This window comes from Copadichromis virginalis, linkage group LG8, assembly GCF_057382275.1.
Source record: "Copadichromis virginalis isolate Kocher_CV1m ecotype Utaka linkage group LG8, C_Virginalis_male_GT1.1, whole genome shotgun sequence".
NCBI lineage: Eukaryota > Metazoa > Chordata > Actinopteri > Cichliformes > Cichlidae > Copadichromis > Copadichromis virginalis.
Window position 1 is genome coordinate 10,258,543 of NC_140625.1, and position 23,296 is coordinate 10,281,838.

Here is a 23,296-nt window from a genome sequence, read left to right on the forward strand (position 1 = left end):
TCACTACAAAGTTAACTCAGTGGTCCTAATGCTACAGTTTGATATCAGCAAACACCGAGCGCATACATTGATGTGACACCACAGCCATGCTATCATGCAAACACTGATAACAGCATAAATCGAATTAAATCGGGACTTGATGAGACCTTCTGAGTATCACTAGAAATATTATAAACAGTCGTCTTTGTACCACAGTTTGCTTTCAGTAAACACCGACAGCATTCACTGTTAGCATAGCACATCCATGTTAGCAGTGTATAAATGGATGGTTTAGCATATATTAGCACAGGTATCAGTAAAGGACTACGTATTAAACACTTTTACTAACCTCAGGCAGACGGACAGGCGCTCTGCAGGTGGGATTGAGCGCCTGTAGTCGGTGTCTAGGCGGGCGATTCTGGGACCGACGCGGGACAGCAGGTCCTCAAACTGGCCGAGTGAATGACGGGGATAGCGCTGGAATCGGCCGTCATCCAGGCGCAGCTCCTGGAGCAAGTGGTGAAACTCACCAAACTGCTCACGCCTCTGGAGTACCTGATGGACCCAGGTACGGCAAGGATGTCCTTTACGCCGCTACTCTGCTCTCCACAGTAAATAGAGAAAGGAGACTCTCTCTTCAAGCGCTAGCTCGACAGCTGCCATCTTGCAAAGATACCGGTCTTGCAAAACTTCCTCCCACATCCCTCCCACATTTCCGGTTCACGCGCGTTAAAATATGATATTTTGGGGCGCGATGGATTTTTCTTGGACACGCGTAGAGGTGCGAATGTGCACGCGTCAAGTTAGGGGCGTTTGGGGCTTTTTTCACGCGCCCATCGCGTTCGGTAGAGTGCGACCAATTTGGTCGCAAATGCGACCAAATTTTTCAGTGGTGCGACTAAAAATAAATATTTGGTCGCACCTGTGCGACCAACTGTTCGGGTAACAAACAAAAAAAATCTCTGCAACTCTCTGTGTGGTCAACAACAGACACACATTATGCCCCTATCGTGGACTAAACCAATCAGAGATAGTCAGGGGCGGGACCTCTCTGATTGGCCGTGGTCCAGTTGAAAGTGCAGGTGGAAGAGAGAGGTGAGTAGCTTGAATAAAGCGATATCAATTCATTAACGGATTCCACACAAAGACGTAAACACAGAGCGGACCCGACACAGAATCAGCTTTGTCTTTCTCGGCTTTCTCACCCGACAGCCCGTACACGGACACGCTGTCGGAGCTTAGCAATTCTGATGCGTCGGGTCCGCTCTGTGTTTATGTCTTTTTTGCGCTGATTCTGAGCTGCAGGTTTTGTCTCTCTCCAACCAAAATTCGCCGAGCCAGCAGCAAAAGAAGCAGCAAACTACGCTTCACATTTGATCAATGTCGTCATGAATTCCCTCTGACTTTTGCTGTTTTGCTTCCACCAGGATAAAAATCGCACTTCATGCACAGCTCTCTCTCTCTGTACTTCAAGAACAGTTTGCCGTCTCAAATCCCTGTTTTCTGCATTATTCATTTGCTTATTACCCACCAGTCTACCGTTGTTTACAGCGCTGTCTTTTTCTTTTTTCACTTAAATGACCTCGGACAAGAAAGTCTAATTTCTGCTGTTCAATACTGAAGAAATTTAAACTTCTTAAAATTATGCAAAATTGCAGAATATTGCAGAATATTTTTAAGGTTATCTGCTATCAAAAGCCAGACCAGAAAAATCTCCATGTTTTTCTGTGTTTTATTCTCAGTTACTTTCACACAAAGGCATCTGCTGTGATTTTCACAATTCTGATGAAGTCTCATGTGTGTCAGTATTGATAAATGATCAGAATTATATTATTTCTGACTGTCTGAGGCTAAATTGAATCAAATCAGGACTTTGAGAACCGGAATCGAATGGATTATAGAAATCAGTGATGATACCCAGCCCTAGTGAGCAGCCTACGCCTGAGAGAAGTGGATGTAGCTGTGGGTAATAAAAAAAGATGAAAATAAATTTTGTTAAGTTAAGGCCTGATCTGTCTGAAATTCATAGCCAGTGCTCTGACACGGTGCCATCAATCTTTGAATGCTGAAAAAGCACAGTGTATCCAGGAAACACATTATATGCTGCAATAAATGCACTGCCCAAGTGTCCCCTCTCCCTACTGCCTTTCAGCAACAGACAGCAGCAAACAGGTCGTCAGAGGAGGCCGAGATGATTAAGTTTAACATTTTCTACAATATTGACAAAGCACTTTAAGCACAAGTTTGTTAGTTAATAATTTAGAAATGAATATTGTCTGTATGGACTTCCCCCCCAAAGAAAGTGCACAAGTAAAACTGCGGTGTTAAGCGATGCGGTTGAAAAATTTGAGTGCGCCTAACTTTTGTGCTGGTACGCCTAAATTTTTAAAGTTAGGCGTACCGGTGCGCCCATGTCAAAAAGTTAGTCTAGAGCCCTGGGGAGGATTCAGGGTTTCCTGATCCAGCACTAACAACAAGCTTTAGCAAAAAAGGAAAGTTTCAAGCCTAATCTTAAAAGTGGAGATACAGTTTCTTGTTTCTTGTTCTAGAACTGTATTCAAAGCCTACTTGGGAGCTAGTGTATTGCAGATCCTTGACACAGTGCTTTTGAGACTAGCATCTTTGGCTAAAAGGGTATCTATCAATGTTGCTCGGGGTATCTCAGAGACAGAACGGTAATGGTTGTGTGAATAACAGTACAAATGAAAGATAATTCCTCTGCTAGTCGATTGAATGTCCTAAACATCCCAAAGGTGCTCTTGGACTAAGAGCTGGATATTTACTTTTTATTTATTTATTTATTTATTTCATTTTTAAGGGCATTTTAAAATCTAGAAAAGGTATATAGTTATAGGTTTTGGTACTGTGACTCTGTGAATATGGCTATGGGCTCAAAATGTGGTCATAAATATTTTGTACTTGTAAAAAAGATTTGTATGTGTAAAAAAGATTTGTGTGTGCGTAAAAAAGATTTGTATGTGTAAAAAGAATTTGTGTGTGCGTAAAAAAGATTTGTATGTGTAAAAAAGATTTGTGTGTGCGTAAAAAAGATTTGTGTGTGCGTAAAAAAGATTTGTATGTGTAAAAAGAATTTGTGTGTGCGTAAAAAAGATTTGTATGTGTAAAAAAGATTTGTGTGTGCGTAAAAAAGATTTGTGCGTGCGTAAAAAAGATTTGTATGTGTAAAAAAGATTTGTATGTGTAAAAAGAATTTGTGTGTGCGTAAAAAAGATTTGTATGTGTAAAAAAGATTTGTATGTGTAAAAAAGATTTGTGTGTGGACTTAGAAAAAAAAACCCTGCAAGTTACAAGTACGGATTTTTGACCCTATTTTTCTACCCTTCATCTGATTGGTTAATGTCATGTCAATCACAAATGTAACAATCCAATCAGAGAACAGATGGGTTTGGCTGTCGGAGGGGCGCTTTTTTGAACTGCAGGTCCTTGAAGGGTGATACCGTTTGAAGCTGGAGGATCGCTATATAAATATCCGATAGCAGCTAGGTCCCCTAACTTTCAGTAGCTGTTGAAAGGAAAAAGTTGTGGTATATCAGTGGTTAGAAATACCATTATTACTTTAGGATTAGTTTAACACAAAGTCAGGGCTGACCCAGGACCATTGCTGTGAGTCACAGTGCGCAGCATAAAAGTCCTTTCACATCGGATGCAGGATACGCTGCTAATGCTAACTGCTAACTAAAAGCAAAGGATCTAGAATTTGTTACGCTGGCTGCTGGGCTCTATGGGTTTTTGCAGCAGCTCTGTACTAGATGCACCTGCTCCTTGTCTTTTCTATCTCTGACTTTATGTCCTCTACAAGAGTTTGTTTTTTTTGCTAGTTCTTCAAATGTTCAATAAAAACATGTATGCTAATTCATAACGAAGAAAGCTTTGTAATGAAGACTGTCCTTTCCAAAACACTGCCCGCCCCCACCCCGCGGTCCGCAGCGCTGTTGAAAAGGCTGTGGAAGTCCCTGTATTAAACACGTAGACCTGTGACATAAAAATCACCAAACTCGGACGACCACAGACTGTTTTCCTTCGTGGTGATGAAGGAAAACGCTGGGTTGGCATGTAAAAGGGCATTTATTCCCTTCAAAGACCTGCAGTTCAAAAAAAGCGCCCCTCGACAGCCAAACCCATCTGTTCTCTGATTGGATTGTTACATTTGTGATTGACATGACATTGACCAATCAGATGAAGGGAAGAAAAATAGGGTCAAAAATCCGTACTTGTAACTTGCAGGGTTTTTTTTTCTAAGTCCACACACAAATCTTTTTTACACATACAAATCTTTTTTACGCACACACAAATCTTTTTTACGCACACACAAATCTTTTTTACGCACACACAAATTCTCTTTACACATACAAATCTTTTTTACAAGTACAAAATATTTATGACCACATTTTGAGCCCATATATGGCCTCATGATGTAACAACAAAGAACAAGAGCTGATTTGAAGGACTGGAGAAACCACAGTTTTGCTGGTAGGGTGTTGATATCTAAATGTATAGTTTATTCATCAAACTGAACATTTTACAGACAATGACACTTGAAGATACCCCCCCCCCCCCCCCACACACACACACACACACACACACACACATCCAACTTCTGAACAATTAAAAAAATAAATAACATAATCACATTTTGAAATAACCCCTCAATCTCTTGAAAACTCCTTTTTTAAATTTAAATTGAAGGTCTTAATTTAGGCTCAAATATCAACATCGTTTAAAGGTTTAAAAAATGTTATTTGAAGATGAACAAGGTAGCAGATTTTCTTTTCCCTCCCTAGATGAGACATTTAGATGGGACATTAGTGAATTCAAAGTGAAAATTATCTTATTTTATCAAAGATATTTTATAATATTTCTGACAGCAGCAAATGTCCATTTTTAAATTTTGTGTATTAAACTTGTTTCGTTTGGATAAACCAGGTTGAAAAATCACTGTGCTTTAGAAATGTGGGTTTCTTACCACTAGATGGCAGAGTTGTCCTATTGGGTGCTTGTACTTTTGCACTGTGACCCACACTGTGGTCCAGAGAAGAAGTGAGGGATCTAAAACATTAGCAAAGCTCATAGCTGCCTGAAAACATGTGGGGAAGAAAATCACATCGTACTGTAAACTCGGTGTGAGTCACAGTGAGCGACGCCAGGTTGATATAAGAATACCAAACATCTTATTTTTGTTTTTCAAATGTGTGAAATGTGATCTTCAGCAGCACTTGGGCATTAGGGTTAGATGTGGGCAATTGGCTGTGGCTGCACAGTCACTGTTGTTACAGTCATTTAGTTGTGAGAAGGGAAACCAAATATAAACAGTGGTGCTATAAAGCCAAGTGCCATTGTCACCCAGCTTTTCAAACTCACACTACCATGATCAACAATACACAGCGGCGTGTCATCACAAATGCTCCACTGTCTGGGAATACTGTGAGGAAATAGACTCACTGTCAAGCTTGCTTGTATTAATGAGCAATATCTGTAGTGTCATAGAAGCATGAGTCGTAAATAAGTCCACAGGAGAAGAGGGGTGATAAAAATGTAGAGAAGAGATTTGGACATTAAAGTGCTACCAGATCTCCTCTACACACACAGAGCCACTTAAATCGGAACATCCAAGCCTGGATTGACCAGCGACACAAAGATCCTATTTGCAGCCAGTTAAGATAATGTTTACTGCAGACAGTCGTCTGACTGGGTTTTCCTCTTCAGCTCCCTGCAATGAATTTGATTTTGGTTGCTCCACACAGGCATGAGACAGAGGTTGACATTTGAGCCTGCAAAGAGGATAAATGTTTGCAGAGCACATGCGTAAAGCTGCAGTGTTAGGAGTTAGGAGTGCCTGTGTATATTCCATTGAAGATACGCCCTGGAGAAATCCTGCTTCAGTATTTAAATGTCACAAAGCTCATAGACACTGTGGAATAAACGATAAGGAGTGGAAAGGATGAGTGGAGGAGGACAGGAGTATAAACAAGAGCTCTCCTAGCTGAAGTTACTGTTAGAACTTAGTAAACTGTCACAATAGGTTGAGATACCTGCACTCAGTTGAGGTAGTGCATTACTTTCTCATCATAAGTATATTTATGTCCAGGGGTGCACACAAGTGAACACAAAAGACAGCATATTCTGCACCACATCTTTGTGCGTTCATCATTTATTTGAAGCCAGCTCACCTCCTCTAACCACTTTTCCGAGAATACGCGCTTCTTTTGCGGTTCGGACTCTTCTGACATTTCTTTGGAGGTGGAGGAACACCAAAGTAATTACTTAAAGGAGCTTGCTTCTTCGACATCTTTAGGAGTTCTAAACAAAGGTCTGTCCTCCTCCAGAAAATCTTATGTACGCAAACGTGCGTTGCAACGTCTTATCTAGTGCACGTGTTTTATGTAGAGAGCGAATGCGCACCTGCGGACCACTTATGTGCAGCCCTGTTTATGTCACTTATATTTTTATCCTGTGGACTGGCTGTCTGTTTTCTTATTAAACAAAATTGAACAATTATTTTGCTGGCATCCCCCATCTATGAAGTTGCTTAAAAAAATGTATCAATTACCTATCATTTAAAAATCGTTTGAAATGTAATTAATTGACAGGAAAAGTAACACTATTATTTGTTACAGCAAACAAGCAAAAGACGTTTCAGTATGTTTGCATTAAAGGTTTTCAAATAATAAGAAATACAGGTAATATACTTGTGTCATCATCTGATTCAGCCGCAACATACCTGCAAAATATAAAAAGTAAAGCTTATAAATCTGGATACTGCCCCTCAGTAAGCTTCCAGAAACTGGACAATCAGAAGAATGTGGGTTTTTGAGAGGGAGCGGTTAAAGAGCATGAGCAGCTTGTTTCAGATAGTGGATGAACTAAGGAACTGCATAAAGGGTTGGTGTAAGATAAGCAGGTCAAGTTTTTTTTTTTAAGGGAAATCATATAAAGTTACTCTGTTAGTTACTATAGTTACTCTGAAGTTACTCTACTCCAGGAATGGACATATGGAGCTGTGTGCATGGGGTCTTTCCGGGTACTCCGGCTTCCTCCCAAAGACATGAAGTTAGTGGGGTTAGGTTAATTGGTAACTGTGTCTATGTGTCAGCCCTGTGACAGACTGGCGACCTGTCCAGGGTGTACCCTGCTTCTTGACCTGGGATAGGCTCCAAATGAATGAGTGACCAAGAAAGGGAAACAATAAAAACAATAAAAATAGATTACACAACAGGTTCTGCTTCCTGATATGTTGTACCAACTATACAGTGAGTGATGGCTACGAGATCAAATAGTGGTATGACCAAGTGGCAGCCTCTGAAACTTAAAAATGAAGTTCCTGAAAGACTGCACGCCCTCTAGTGGCCACTTGAGGCACCAGAAAGCAAGTAACTCCCAACAGACGGTCTCGTTAGAACGCCTAACTTTTGAGCATTAACAAGAATGTTTACAGCCTATGGGTGGTTTCCTGCTTCATAAGAACTTTACAGGGGGTTGAATGCAATAACTTTTCCACAAAGCTACCTGGACTTAGCACTCCACTTTTTCTTCCATATAAGCTTCTGGTTCCATGAAATCCACGTGCCAGCAACCAAAACACTAACATCAAACCTTCAAAATGTGTAGTCCAAAATGAGTGGGTCAAATGCCATAGGCTTTCTATCTACAGATATCTATAGTTTGACAATCTATTACAGACTGTAGCAGTGCTAACCATAACCAAAGACACAGATACCCTTGTAACCACAAAGTAGAACTATTGTATTCTCCAAACATGCATTACAGCACAGGAACAGCTGTAATTTGCTAGTAGCTGTGTGCAAGTGACCTCTCAGTCATGCAAGTAACTGCCAAGAGACATTAATTTGCTCATAAGGGTATAAAACCACTTTACCTAAAACAGAAGGGAAGAAGTTCAACAAGTCAGTATACTGCAGTGTGAAAATATGAGTGGATTAAACTAAAAGAAAAGTTGTTAGACAGGAATTAGCCAGCTCAGTGCTTTTCTGCAAAGTAGTCAGCATGTCATTCTCTTTTGTATTCACATTTTGCAGCAAAGCTTTTCATATAATTGCTCTTGTTGAGGCATAGAAATTTTAAAAAAACACCATCCGTTAAAAGTGTTCTTTGTGGGGCAGGAGGACAGGGCGGTCATGTTAAATCTGTGAAAAAAAAGCTCCATAAATAAAAGTTCTAAACATGCTGTAAATCTGACAGTCTCAAAGCTGCTCGGCCGCTCCACCTCACTGTCTACTACACTTGTAAAAAATCTCCAGCATCTGTTTCCCGTTACCTTGGAGATGTTGTTTCTTCAGTCTGTCCGGTTTACAGCAGACCGGCCCCATGGCTGAGTGAGCGGCGTGGGCTGGGGCAGGCGCTGCCTCCGGCCTAAAGCTAGAGCTCGAAGGAGTGGCTCCTCCGCCACCACCGAGTCCGTTTGGAAGCAGATCAGTACGCAGGTAGCACCGATGGCCAGAACCTGCCAGCGAGGCATGCTCGATGCCAGCGGAAACTAAACCCCGTCAAATGACCCCAGCCTCTTACTCCTCACTCGTTTATTCTGCCCTTCCATTCACTCCTCTCTTCCTGTCTCTCACATTCAGCAGTGTGGGCAGCAGGTCCGTTCCCTCAGCCCCCCTGAGGAGAAGCAAATCCCTGAGGAGGAGTGTAACAAGTCTCTCTCTCTCTCTCTCTTTCTGAGTGTGCAGTATCTGGGAGATGGGCTGTCCTCCAGTCTTTGTCAAACAAACCCGTACACACACACACACACACACACATATACACACACATATACAAAGAGAAACGGGGCAGTTCCTATCAGGCTCTGTGAGACAGATTCTTCCTTAAATGAGACAGAACAAAAAACATGTTACTGATACATATCCCTTTTACAAACTATTCTAGACATTTCTGAAGCTGGTTGCAATTTCAGAAAACTTTAGGAAGATGTGTTGTTCTGTCTTGTAAAATGTCTCTTGAGCAATTTAACCAGCCAATATGTGACCATGTATTCTGTTGACAGAAAAGAAGCAAAAAAGAAAACACAAGCATATTTTTCATACCCGCTGCTATAAAATACTGTTAATGTGATGCATCTTGCATGCATCTGACTCATTTAAAGTCAGAGAGAATCAACATGGGACCCAACATGTAGCTGTGTTAATGTTACAAAGGTCAAAGTGTAAAGAGAACTGGTTCTTTACTTGCAGTCAGACATTTAGGGTTGCCATATGAGGCAAAATGGCTTTTCAAACACACAAAAATCCTATGTGTGTGTGTCTGTGTGTATTATTCATCCATGGGTGATGTACTGTGTGAGCAACTAGTCCACAGCAGAAGCTATCACATTTGCACACCGCAATTGCATGTGCTCTTGTCCAGGTGGCTTATCATTGCGCCGCACCGCCAGAATAAAGGGTTAATATCCCCGAGCCAGCCGTTAAGTTAAAAAAGAATAATTTAAGATATCTACTTATTTGCTTATTTCCCTCATGCCTGTAGGCTTTAAGACAAGCTCAATTCAGACTCAGGCACATGACTGTTGAATCGGCTTTGTTTGGGTGCGCTGCTAGCTTTGTCTCGAGTACACACTGATTTAAAAAAAAAAAAAAACATAATAGAAGCCCAGTTTTTAATTGCAGGCATGCAGAACTACTCATGTTATTTCAGACAAATGCCAAAAGGAATTTGGTGTTTTTTCTGCTTCCACTCAAGTGATATTTAAGAGAGGGCTGTCTGCAGAGATGCAGGATAAATGCAGGCTGGTTATGACTTTGATGTTTCACATTTGTCAAACACTGAAAACCATTCAGCAGCACTTGCTTGCTTGCATGGGGGTTATTGTGTTGCTAGTGTCTGCCTTGTGTCTACCTTTTCCAATACGGTTGGCTACTTAGCACCACAAAAAAGAATGACCAGTAGATTTACTCTGCAGCCAGACACACACACACACACACACACACACAAACGTAATCTTGCCAGAGCAGAGTCTATCAGTCAATGACATGACCCAGATGAAAAGCCAAGGTCTCTGGGCTCCCTTGAAAGACAAGGCTACTATTACAGCAGACAAAAGAGTGCTGAAAGTGAAGGAAAACCAGGTGCTGATTTATCAGCACTGATAGAAAAGTCCCCACCTTCATTTCTGGTCTGACCTCATATCGAGGGGTTACCAGTGCAGAAGTCCCAAACAGCTGCAGTGCGTGTGGGTTGCACTGCTGCTCATGACTGCCTGTTGCAAACAGATGTAGTTCAAAATGGTTCACTTTTAAACCTTTACATACAAATGATTCATTTTCCAGCCAGAAATAAAAGGTGAACCTAATGTGAGGGAACATAGAGATCCATGCACTATTTAACCATTTTAAACGGGAGAGTGAATTTGGGCTGCAATCTGTTTGTCTTTTTCTCAAATCTGTTTGTGTACAAATCATAAAAACTGAAAAAAAACTATGGATACTGACAATAATTTGACCATAAAATATGTTTGATTCAGTTCATCTTTATTACATATTGGGCAATAATGCAGCCCCTCAGGTCATCTTCTACCTGAAACAAGCTTGTTAACCCTTCCCATTTAACCCTCTGAACTGTAAATCATCATAGGTGTTGATGCTAGCCCTACCCATACTCTAACCTCATATTCTGAGGTTTTCTTTGTTCCCTGATTTCCAGCTCAACAAAAAAATCTGCTTGCCTGGAATTAGAGGTAGGGCTAGCGTTAGGGTTTTCTTTGATGATTATACTTTCTATATTTGCAAGTCCATTAGAGGGTCTTAGTTATGTAAATTTTGTCATTGGGCGATGAGGGTCCGTGCGGACCACATGCTTCCTTGGTTTTTGTGACCACATAGACTTGTCTGCGGAGAATTTCCGTTACAATGGACAAACTACACATGCTCCCCGGGTGGTGGACTTCAAAGAAATATAACAGAAATGACTACTCTGCAATCAGGTCTCCAGCTGTCTGCAGTGGAGGAAAATCAAGGCTTTAGACTTCTGAAGGTTAAAGGTCCTGATCCTATGCTTTACAGGCCCAACTATCAACGTGGGAACATAAATCCCCCATGAGGCCACCCCACCCCTTTGAATCCAGGTTTCTTCTGATTGGCTGTCCCTCACTAAAAGAACATTTGAACTCCAGGTGGGTGAGGCTGTTGCGCTCACAACCAGATCTGTGTGGCTGATGTGAGCATCTTACATATATATACACATATATATGTGTGTGTGTAATTGCTTAGAATCAGAATACTTTAATAATCCCTAAGGAAATTATGGCAAAATTATGGAAAGCATTTTCAGTGCTCAGAGTGAGTAGGAAAGTGCTATACTAGCCCATTTATATAGAATATGACTGAAAATTAGGAAACGCACAATAAAAATACCCTTAAAAAAATTAGCTGCCACCTAATTAACTAACAGATTAACATTTTTAGGTCTCTGCTCTATGTAAACGTATGCAAATGTAAATTTTACAAAAGACAAAAATCCTGTTTATTGTATAACAGAGACTACAACATAGCAACACGGCACTCCACTGTATATGTTATAGTGGCGAATCACTGTTCAGTGAGCTCATTATTGTATGTTTCAAGAGGGACCGCTCTGTGAAATTGGCTGCACACATGGCCAGACACATTAATGATTGCTTTAGAAATGAGAGGAAGCATCATTTTAACACAAGGTACAGACTCAAATCTCCAAGCCTATTCATTTCATATTAACGGGAGCGTGTAAACCTTCATCACACTAAGCCGATTACAGGCTGGAGGAAGAAAGGGCATGCTAACACGTGCTTCTGCGCTGAGCAGACAACAAATCTAACGTGATGTAAACAGCAGATGGAGTCGTCATAAATTATGGACAGGAGGGAAAACATAACTTATACAGACTGATCCCGATAAGCTTTTATTACAGTTAGAATCCGGCAGGATGTGGACTGTGGATGTGACTAACTTCCACACTCAGCATGTATACACCTAACATGAACTGAATTTCTTTGGAGTCTTGTGGTTCCTGCATCCTTCTAAATTATATTTGTCTCCTTTGACTGACCTCCTCCTCTCCTCTTTCTTTACACTCTTCTCCTGCCTTCTGTGCTTCTTACAGTCCACTCACATGTCGGGGTTCTTAAGACTTTTCTGGGGTTCACACCCGTCTGCGATATTGACTGGCCTTAAACAAACCACATAGACACTCACAAGCCTGTCGGCCAGTCTAAACAGAAGAAAGGATCTCCAAGCAAACACCACAGAATGTGTAATAAACAGTCAAACTATTACAGAGGTCATTTGCAGTATGGATTAGAGCAGCGGTCCCCAACCCCCGGGCCTTGGACCGGTACCGGTCCGTGAGTCGTTTGGTACCGGGCCGCGAGAGTTGAGGCTCAGGTGTAAAATGTATGGTTTTCAGGGTTTTTATCGGTTTTTAGCGTTATTTTGTTATCGTTTTTTCGTTAACTCGATTTTCCTGGGTCTTTGGGTCATGTGTTATGAATAAATCTTCTTTTTTTCGGTACCGGTACTAGTTTTATTTTGTTGTATTTATCCGCGACACCTTAAAGGCCGGTCCGTGAAAATATTGTCGGGCATAAACCGGTCCGTGACGCAAAAAAGGTTGGAGACCGCTGGATTAGACAACCCGATTTAGAGATTATACCTGTAGCTCTGTGGCTGTTTAGTTGTGGCCCATTTTTATACTCATATCTTCTTAGATATGTCTTAATATACACTTTAAACTGCTGCTCAGAGATGGTATTATTTTAATCTGTTACACAAAAGGTTAAGTATTATGACAAACTTCACCTTCATGACAATAAAATGTGTTGTATTGATTGAGTGAAACCTTGGAAAGCCATGTGAGGTCAATCTAGCTAGACCAGTTGGCCACAGGCAGTGCTTCTGTGTTTGAAGCATGACGGCTCACTAACAGTCCTGAAATCTACGGTCTCAGAGCAACAGCATGATGGAGGGCGAGGCTGTTCTCTGTCTTATTTTATGTTACGCTCACACAGTAATTGACTTTCATGCTCACACGCCACAAGCTAGAAATACAACACTGGAACTGCCAGCACTGAGGTCAAGAGACGCAAGACAAGGAGGCAGACACTGTGGACAACAGCGCTCTCTAGTGTTAGCAAACAGAGTAGGAACTAAAGAATAAATAGAGTCCAGGCACAATGCATACGAGTAGGTATGTGAGGCGATATGAGATGGTGAATAGCAAATTTAATGCTAACTATAACAGCTAGGAGAGAGTAAAATTATTTTACAGGTTCTTTTTTAATACAAAAGGAAGCTCAGTGAAATTAATGTCATGCAAACTAGCAACTGATGGGAATTCCTTGCTGCTTCCTGTATCTAATCTGTGGTCACGTGACTTCAGATATTTGCATCGCTCACCATAAAACAGGATATTACATTTTTGGCTCAGACGGTCAGCACAGAGATAAACGCACAATGGGAAACCTGCAGGTTTTTGTGATAAGGGTGCAGAGAATAAGGGATCTCACCTGGTACGATCTCAAACAGGTGCCTTCCTGGTTCGTCTGGATTAGCTGTGAGTTCATTGACCAGGCATCCCTGCAGTGGTATACAGCCCTGAAACGTACAGGAAGAAGCTTACAAATAGTTTCCCACCACAGAAGCATCGATTTCCTTTGTCTTTTCTCCACTTTCACTAGTTTCTCGACTTTTTACTTATATTTTACTGTAACTTTCCAGAAAACTGGCTAAAGAAAGAAAGAAAGACAAATATGAGGAGCTGGGCACACTGAGATAAACACTTGTGGTTTGGAGTGACCGTGACCTACAACATGACCTGTGATGGATGTAAATTTCCTGGCTTCTGTGACGAAACACTCGGTCAGTTGGTAGTTTATGAAAATCTTATTTTAACAGGTAACCTTATCTATGGCCAATGTTTAGGATGCAAATGAGTCCAAGCCTGTGATAAAATCTGTTTTTGTGCCCCACTTGACTCCCTGCAGTGGTGACACCCTCTCTCGAGCTCTGCATTGATTATTGGTGTTCTCTGTTTTCAGTCACCTCTGCCAACGTGTTATCACAGCTTCCAAATAGTTTGCTTGTGGTCTCTATTCCTAACTAAACTCTCAGTTATTCTGGCAGGATATGGTGGAAACTCCAGGCTAATTTTAAGATCATTTGACAGACAGGTACAGCTAGTACCTGCGTAACCCTCTGAGGTCTAAACCCAAACCTGTGTCATGTTTTCAAGGGTTATGGTTTAACTCTGTTAGGTCTAAGTCATCATTGATGATCTTTTTAAGTTGAAATTTGGCACGCCATTTGGAATGATATTAAGACTGAGGGTACTCCCATTAGGCAATCCAAAGTGTGGCCAAGCATGCTGGACCAACAGTGCCCGATTCTTTTGGGATTGCTGCAAATTGTGCTTGGGCAAGTGTGCCATGCCCTGACCTGCTCAAAGAGGCGTCCCTGGCTGATTGATCTGGAGTGATTGACCATGTCTAAGAAAAGATCTTCAGTCCTTTGTCAATAACCGACTCTGCAAACCTGAGGACTGGGTGTGACTGATTCCAAAAGCAGCCCCAAATGAACCACAAAATAGCGCACAGAGTTACTCGGATTCTGCAAGATTGCCTGTTTTTGCCATTACATCGTAATAAAATGTGTGCATGACGGGCTTGAGTCTGACTTAGTTGCCTACTCTCACCCCCCCACCTCCTGTTTCCTCCCTCCTTATTACTCACCTCTTAGCCCCTCTAAAAATTTAAGCAGCTACTCCTGTGATTGAACAGGGACCCACACAGATTATCAGAATACATTATCCAGATCAATACCCATTTAGCCCCGAGAACTTAGGGCCAAGTGAGCTGTGAAGAGATGCCAGCGTCTGTAGGTCGGCCCCGTTAATCTCCACACTGGCATCCTCCATCAAACAGGCAGAAGAGTCTGCCAAACAGCCTCAGCCTGAGGGCCGGGCTGTCGCCAGCATTAGTCGCCATGGCAACAAATGGAAAGGGGTGGAAGCTGTGGATGGATAGAGCACAGGGGCAGGGCAGGATGGGTGTCCCAAGGGTGCTATGTGCTCAGAATAACACAAGTAGCTGGCTGGGGATGAATGACTAAGAAAAGGCAACACGTAACCCGAGAACACAAATCACGCAGAAAAGTAGGCTAGATAGCACTGTTTGTCCTTCCCTGCATTTTAACCAATGATACGGGAACTGTGCGCACATGTAAGAGCTTCAAAGCAGCTGCAAACAGATGCGGCCACGCCTACTTTAACCTCGTTTGTACACGAATGTCAGTCAGTTATTATTCTAGCCTGGCCTCTCGAGGTTTGTTCACACTTTTATCTCACGTTGGCAACAGTGCAACATGAACAGCTAGCGCATTGTTACTCATGGACATTACGCAGTGCTGTTGATCGGTACCGTGTGCCTAGATCTGGACCTGAAGCACCCCAGACTCGTCCTGTTTGGCGCGTGCCATGCCCAGGTCTATAGACGCACGCCTCTTAAAAGTAATCGGTGCCAGAAGTGGACGTAAAGCAAGAAACGAAGGAGCAGTAAAGAATTACTGGAACAGAAAGCCATGTACAATGCTGATGCTGCCAAGGTTTCGGAGCACCATAATGTCAGGCTGAAAAAATCGAAAATCATATGAAAGCAGTAAGTGATGGGGTTGGGCATGAATCAAATCAAAACAAAACCAAATATAAACTTTAAGTTTAAGCTGTTTTTAAGCTTTTTTTGTTTATTTTGTCAAAGGTTTTGTGTATTACAACCAGAGTCATGGTTGTGTGATGGTGGTGCCCTTTGTGTACCGCCAGATAACTGGACTCTGTTTGTTCAGCAGTGTATTCCACCCCCCCAGACCAACACACACGATGAAAAGGAAAAGAAAACCCCCATAGATCCTCATCCAGCGCTGCCTTCCCTGCTACCAATTATCACATCCTTTCATCTTGGTAGTGGGGCAGTCATGTTCTGTTCGCAACACCCTCCCCACCCACACCTCCACCTCCGACCACACTCCCGGCCTCGGGTTTCCTATTGATTAAGAGATGAGAGGGTTAAAAAAAAAGGCCAGAATCACAGTTTCTCACACAACTCAGAGGGTGTGCATGCATGAGTGGGTTTGTGATGGTGTGTGTGTGTGTTGTGTGTGTGCGCGTGTGCAGTCAGCCACACTCAGCACATGTGACTTGAATCCCTTGGAAGTTGCGAATCAATATGAGCTGGATGAGTATTGGCAAGCTCTGATTAAAGACTGTCATTTTTTCTCCTCAAAATTGGAGACAGAGAAGTGGGGAACACGTCAGTGTGTGTGTGTGTGTGTGTGTGTGTGTGTGTGTGGGCATCAGTCAATCATGAACCTTCTGTCTTTTATTGTTGGATTACATCACTCCTTGTTGCATCTACAACTAAACCTATTAGCTTCACTGAATCTCCACCTAAAAGTATTCGATATAAGTGTGTGTGTGTTTGTGTTTTGTAGGAATGCAGAGTGGGAAAATGTGAGTCAGCTGTTTGCCACAGTTCAACAAAGAAGCAATGGGATTGATTGGAGGTTTACTCTGTAGACAATTTTACAATGATGTACTAATGCAGTAGGAAGACAGGCGTCACACGCTGCCCTGCTGTTTGTACTAATGCACTGAAGCGTCTGCTGAGTGTGGTGAGTTATCATTACAGCTGAGTGTTTTCATCTGACAGCAATAAAGCACACGCAGTGTTACTGTTGGTAGCGGTCACTCATTGTACATAATTAGCTCCAAGCCTTGATGTTTTTAACTATGAGAACCATGAGGAGGCAGAATTGGAATTTGTTACTTACTTACATGTAAATGTAAAAAAATGAGGTGTTTAGCAAATATAAATAATAATATTGGATAAATATAAGCTTTAAGAATGTGCCTTATTGCACTCTGCACTTTTATTAGTCATTGTTCAAGTTTTTAGGGATAAATAGGGATAAATGTTTTTTCTGCGTATCTTCAGTGTGTCTTTGATTTATTACTGTTAGTTTATTGCTTTATATTTATTGCTTTATTCAAATGTAATCATTTGTAGTGGCAGTATCTGCCTAGTGCAGCTGCATAAGGTGCTCAAGAAGAAGTGATATTGATATATGTTGTTATATGTTGCATTTTTCCCACCCCTAAAGAAATGTTAAAAATCTGAAAATGAAATACTGAGCCACATATAATGTTACCCACATATATGTGGGTAACAGACATCTCCAAAAACGTTGGAGCACTTATATATGTGATGTCTTCATAAATCGAGCAGTTATTTGAAATTTACACAGCTACATTCTTGCCTGAAAATATCTTAAAAGTTTATTTTGTGACCCAGAAAGAGTAACATTAAAACTAAGTAGCCTGTTTACTTCATAAACCTCTCTATTGCCCCCAAGTAGCCAATAAATGGAATGAATGAATGTTTAAGGTGGGTTTAAGTCCAGTGCTCAACTGTAGAGTGACTTAAAACAAGCAGATTTCTCACAGATGGGAATTAGGATAATTTTTTCTTGAGGTAATGGCTCAACGTGCTGTTTGGCAAAACTGCAATCAGTTCCAATGATACAGAAAAAATGTTTGGGAACAAAGTCGTTTACAGAGATGACGTCAGAGGAAAACAGGGCTTGCTCGAGAGTACTTAGGGATCAACAAGAGTTTCTTTAATTAATGGGCAATTTGCTCTGCCGCGTGAGCTGCTCATGCTTTGATTTGAAAGACCTAAATTAGTTTTTTCCCCTTCCCTCACTCAGACACTCAGACTGAACAAAAGCTTCAGATCAAATCATTTACATGAAGGTTTCTCATGTATTCAGCTGCACATTAAACTCCATATGTTTGAGCTGCATGACTCAGCTGTCCCGTCCTCCAAAAGGAAGCTGCACCTCATTATGTAAATATAATCACGCCGGCCAAAGAGCAGTGCTCCAGCTTTTAATTTCGCCACCCTCTGACTGTTTTCCGTTGTGTGTGAACGTGGCTGAAATATTACCTGCGGTTTGGTTTCTTCCTCGTCTTTGTAGAAGTAGAGCTGGTCCGAGCGCAGCACGAACCAGCGCAGCTGCCAGTTCTTCATGATGCTGCGCTGCTTCTTCAGCCACCCCGCCTTCAGAGCCCCCTCGTGGAGGCTCGGGGAGGCTGGGCGGCACGATCCTCGCGACACCTCGCTCATCACCATGCTCTTTGACCTGGCTGATGACACATACACAACACACAGCATATTTTTTAGGCTTATACACAAGCAGCTGAAAGCAAAGGATATTGTTTGTTTTGATTTATTTACCATTTGTCTTATTGTTTGTGTTCTAGTAGGTGTATGTTGTCCCTCTTTTTTTATCCTGAATGCACATAGTGCTCTACCAGGGGCTTTAGTCATGACAGCCTTTTAACCCAGGCTGCTCCACATAAAAGGGAATGGGACTGCAGAGAGGCAGCAGACACAAAAACTAAGGGGAAAAACACACACACACCCACACAGACCCACACCATGCATAGCCTCGGGTGACAGGGATACCCCCCCTTCAATTTCAGAGGTCCTTGGAATAGACTTATTGTGCAGAGGTACAACCCAGCAGAATAGCTGAGGCTTTTGAGCTCAGATAATAGGACCACATGGGACTGACTGGCTGACTGAATGCTCCTCAATAAATGTGTGTAACCTGAGCTCAAGTCAAAGATGGGTTTTAAAAGGGAGTGTGTGGCAGCTTTATAGCTACCGAGGTACTCAGATTTTCCTGGTATGACATCAGCGGTTAAATAATGTCATTTTTGTAGTTATTGCACTGACATTTAAATAAAACTTCTGTAGACATAAAGGAGCGTGACGCTACACTGAGGTGTGTTTTCATCAGACGCTAAAGGATACATTATTTTTACACACTTACAAAAAGGTTTGGCACAGATAAATAAACCTGGGGCAAACTAGTGAAAGGCTATTTGATGATCATGTATTATTTAGAGCAATCAATTCTGCTGACATCCTCCCTGCTGGTGTGTGTTCTTTGCCCCCCCACATACCTCAGACACACACACACACACACACACGTATACATGGAATCGATGGCACTGAGGCATGGAAGGGGAAGAAAATCAATTTTTATTCTTTTTTATTGTCCCACATCTTTACCTTCAGCCTATACATTGAGCTTAACGAACATGGCTCATATCATTTTTATTGCACATTACAGCCTGTTTTGACACCCTGAAAAGCCTGTTGATTCTGACAGACGTGGTGTGGCCCACTATTTTTTTTATGCAAACTGGGTCCAGGCTTGCTGTGGAAACCTCTTTAATATATATCAGTAATATATATTCAGTAATATATTACCTTAAAGTGGTATCTTTTTTCCACTCTGTGTCTAATGCTGTCCTGTCTGCATTCTTTAATAAGAAGGTTTTAGAGAGCACACAAATGCTGCCTAAACTGCAAGAATAATTTGCTAGTGCAGCTGTGACTTTAACTTGGTTGGATTCAGTTTGAAATTTGCTTCAGTGTGTGGCTTTCATTATGATTGTGCAATTTAGCCTTTTTGCCAGTGACCAAGCATTATTCATGTTCCCTGGTTTCAACAAAGTGTGGTGTCATATTACCCTTTTTGTTTAATCCAGCTTTTCATTGTTAGCTTGCTCCTTTATTCTGAATGTTTGTGCAGATATTTGGAAAACACTGGCGGCAGATACAGAGTACTGCATCGTGGTGCTAGTGTTTGGGCTGCTGCTCAGGGCATTGTAATATGTAAGATAATAATATACAGTCTATTAACAGCAACCCACAAGGGAGAGCAGCTTATTACTAGAATGCTTTTGTAGTGGTATACTCCACTATTGTAGAGTAAAGTAAGGTAAGCCTTCTGGTCAGGTGACTGTAATCACCTATGACTTCAGTTTTTTCCAAAACACTAAAGATTGGCACGAATTCACGTATTGCTCTAGATGGTTTTCTTTCAAAAGACTCTTGAAGTCATGGAGAGTGCCTCTAATTGGGATTTATTTATATGGTCACATTGACACATGACTCATGAGGAAAGATAACCAGTTTAGGGATGGGGAGTGAATCTGAGGGCTCAGTAGAGCCAGAGCCACTGACTAAGTAACATTTTCCCATTTTCCATTTTAATATGAAGTGACGTTTTCCTTTATTTCATGTTTTCATACATGGAACACTCTTTTTCCACATCTCTGTTTAGACAGTTGCTCTTGCAAAAGAAGGAATCAGATGCATTCAGTCTGTCAGTACCGACCCACAACTTACTGAGGAGGATAGAGGCAGCGTTGCTAGTTAAACATAAAAATAAATACCTTTTTTGCAAAGAGCCGTCTCCTTTGGCTGCCATTAATAACACAAGCTCATCATATGCAGTGTGGGCAGTGCTACCCATGGACTCATTATCACCTCTTAAGCTACGAAGACAGATTACAAGGGTCTGGTTGGGACTAGCTGCTTGTTATGGGTCAATATTTCTGCAACGTTATGCAAGACAACTTTGAAATTTGGTCAGACTCTTTATTTCTCCACATTCTGCTGTTGAGTTCATTTTGAATCATTTTAAAGTAATTATAACATATTTTAAAAAGCTTTAATATCAGCAGACTCACCTCTCTTTATGATTTACCTCTCTCCTCTAGATTGGCTTTCTTTCTTTTTCACTGCTAACAGTTCCCGTCTCCCCTGGCTCTTTATTTTCACTCCTCTGCCCGACACCCTCCATTTCTCGTACTTTGACTCGCTCTAATTCTTCTCGTCTTTTGAATCAAAGAGCACCCAGCGCACATGCATTTAAAGGACAGTTTTGTTATCAAACTGGCACGGTAACTAATTTTTGAATTACAGCTAAACTTTAATTGGCTGCATATAATCTTTTACATGTAAAATAATTTTCATTTTTCATGAGAAGTCAATTTGAAGCACTGCAAAGCATAGGGTTATCTGTTATTGTTTTGAACAAGAGACTCTTCTGCAGCTGGCTTTTTCTCTAACCAGTTAATATTTAGCAGAAGAAGCATAACTTGAATCTCTCTTATATCATTTTACTTTGTAGATCTCTAGTTTTCTTTTGAATCCTAAGCTATGCTTTCCTTAGCTGTCACTATTCTTTGATGTTTTGGTTGTCCAGTGTTGCCTTGACTACACAAATGTGATAGCACAACCCCTGCACAGGTCAGCTGGATATTTCGACATGGTGAAGTGTCTCATGTGGGCAGCATCAGCGGTGTAAACAAATCAGTCTTACCCTGACTGGGATCATCGCTACAACTAACAAATTGCAGTTGTATTGCAGTTGTGTAACTCACCTTCCCTGTCCTTTTTAACACCTCTCCTTTTTCGCACCACATCCCGTCCCTCTTGCCTTTCCATCGCTCCTCAACCTGCCACTGCTCCCATAAAAGAGGACCACTGTTCAACACATAAGCTGCCTGGATCTTGGACTCAATGGAACATACGCAGGGCGATGATTCACGCCTGACTCACAACTGATTTTTGATTTGTGTGTGTGTGCATGTGTGTGTGTGTGCGTATCAAGCACAACTACCCACTGTGCCAATTTGGACCTTCTATTCAGAGTGATTCAGACGTTCCTTGGTTTGGGTGGAGCTGGTCTGTGGTCACTTCTACAACTATCAACTACAATGAAGGAAAAAAGGCCATTTTGCTGTAAAAGTGCACTTTATACACAATCACTGCAATTCAGTGTGGTTATGGAAGCGCTGAGTCAAATTGCAAGGGCTCATCATCATGGATGACTTTGTGCAGTACAATATACCCATTATTGTCCATCATGACTTCTCTGATGATAACTTATGTAACTGAGAGAATGCATCATGTTATTTCACTGTCACGGAATAATTGTATGTATATCAAGGAATACCTGATGGATTGGCTACATATCCAGTTACGATATCATGAAAATTGAAGCTGGTTAAAAGGAAATTGTTAAAAAAAAAAAAGTCCATATACTGTAGATCACTTTAAAAAACATATTTTTTGTGCTATTTACCAATAATTATATTTATCTGTCCAGTACACTACACCCCTGAGTTACAATCAAGAGTCTAAAATGTAGAAAGCTGTTGTAGCTTATTAGCTATATGCTTTGTGCTTTTCAAGACCAATTAGTTGTACAAATGTGCCTTTTGACCAAACTTACCGTTCAAAGCCCCAGAAACAAGCTGACTAAATGATAGCTAAGTCAGCTAGCTTAAAAATTAAAGCACAGAAAGCTAATGTGACTGACTACTTCTAGCATGTTCTTAGATTACAGTTGTGTTAGCTTTTAGCTCAGCAGCTACATTAGTTTACCAACTAGCCCAGTGAGTAGCTCCTAGGTCAACAAGCCTCTAGCACTAGCAACTAACATTAGCGACTTCAAGTCAAACAAGTACAGGGATGTAAATACATTAGAAGTTTTTTTTTAAGCCAGGATAGTCCACTAGCAGCCATCAGCTACAAACTGATGTGGAACCTTTCCTTTGGTTCATGTCAAATAAAACGAGGTTACTATGATTACTATTAGATATTAGTAATGCTACTACTGAAACTCATTCTTCTTTCAAAGTGCTTTGGCCCAGTAATGTCATGAGGACTGATACTTACGATACCAACATTCAAAAAAGGAAACAGTACTTATTTTATTTAGCACCGCAGGCATCCCCAAGGCTGCAGTTAGGGTTGCCAATTGTCCTGTTTTAGCCGGGACATGCAGTATAATGAGCAAAACTGGTGCATCCCTTATATTAACTAAAATGTCCCATTTATTGATTGTTACCTGCAACGTCACTTTCTGACCAACAGTTGGCACTCTTACAAATACCAAATATGATTTGACCGTAATTATATCAGATGAGTGCTTGTGTCCAGTCACAACTGATGTGAGGAGTAATATGTGAGTCATAAAAATACGGTGCCATTTGGTCTGCTTAATAAACTGAGTAATTGAAACCTGTATTTACAGTATTTTGTTTGATCATTTTTCTTTTTTTCCCATGTGATTTCTGTCATTTATTGTTTTAGATGAGGTATTGATTATGAACATACAGTGCATATTTACACTATGCCCAGCTAGCTGTGCACTGTGTTTCTGGCACACCAGAGTGTCAGTTTGCAACCCTAGCTGCAACTCTTCTGTGAATTTTAGTCTATCCTTACATGCTAAGGAATCATGTAAGGAAGTACTTTGCATTGTTGTCCTGAAATACACGTTACTACCTATTATTATTTATGTATTGAGACAGTTAGCACTGCCGTTGTAAATCAGTTATTTTCTACATGCTAAAATGTTTACAAAGGACTGATATTTGTACTGACTATTAAATT

At 41.2% G+C, this 23,296-nt stretch overlaps 1 protein-coding gene across 1 annotated transcript in view; it reads right to left on the reverse strand.

Moving 5' to 3' along the window:
* The window catches only part of arhgap22b (Rho GTPase activating protein 22b), a 44,058-nt gene extending 22,712 nt beyond the window's left edge, over positions 1-21,346 (reverse strand). Inside the window, exons 1-3 of the mRNA XM_085465695.1 lie at positions 21,277-21,346; positions 17,978-18,177; positions 13,490-13,577 (exon numbers count right to left, since the gene is read on the reverse strand). Of these exons, the coding sequence (XP_085321821.1) occupies positions 13,490-13,577; positions 17,978-18,177; positions 21,277-21,340 (352 nt within the window). The 5' untranslated portion in view covers positions 21,341-21,346. The remainder of the gene's footprint in view (positions 1-13,489; positions 13,578-17,977; positions 18,178-21,276) is intronic.
* Between the last annotated feature and the right edge of the window lie 1,950 nt (positions 21,347-23,296).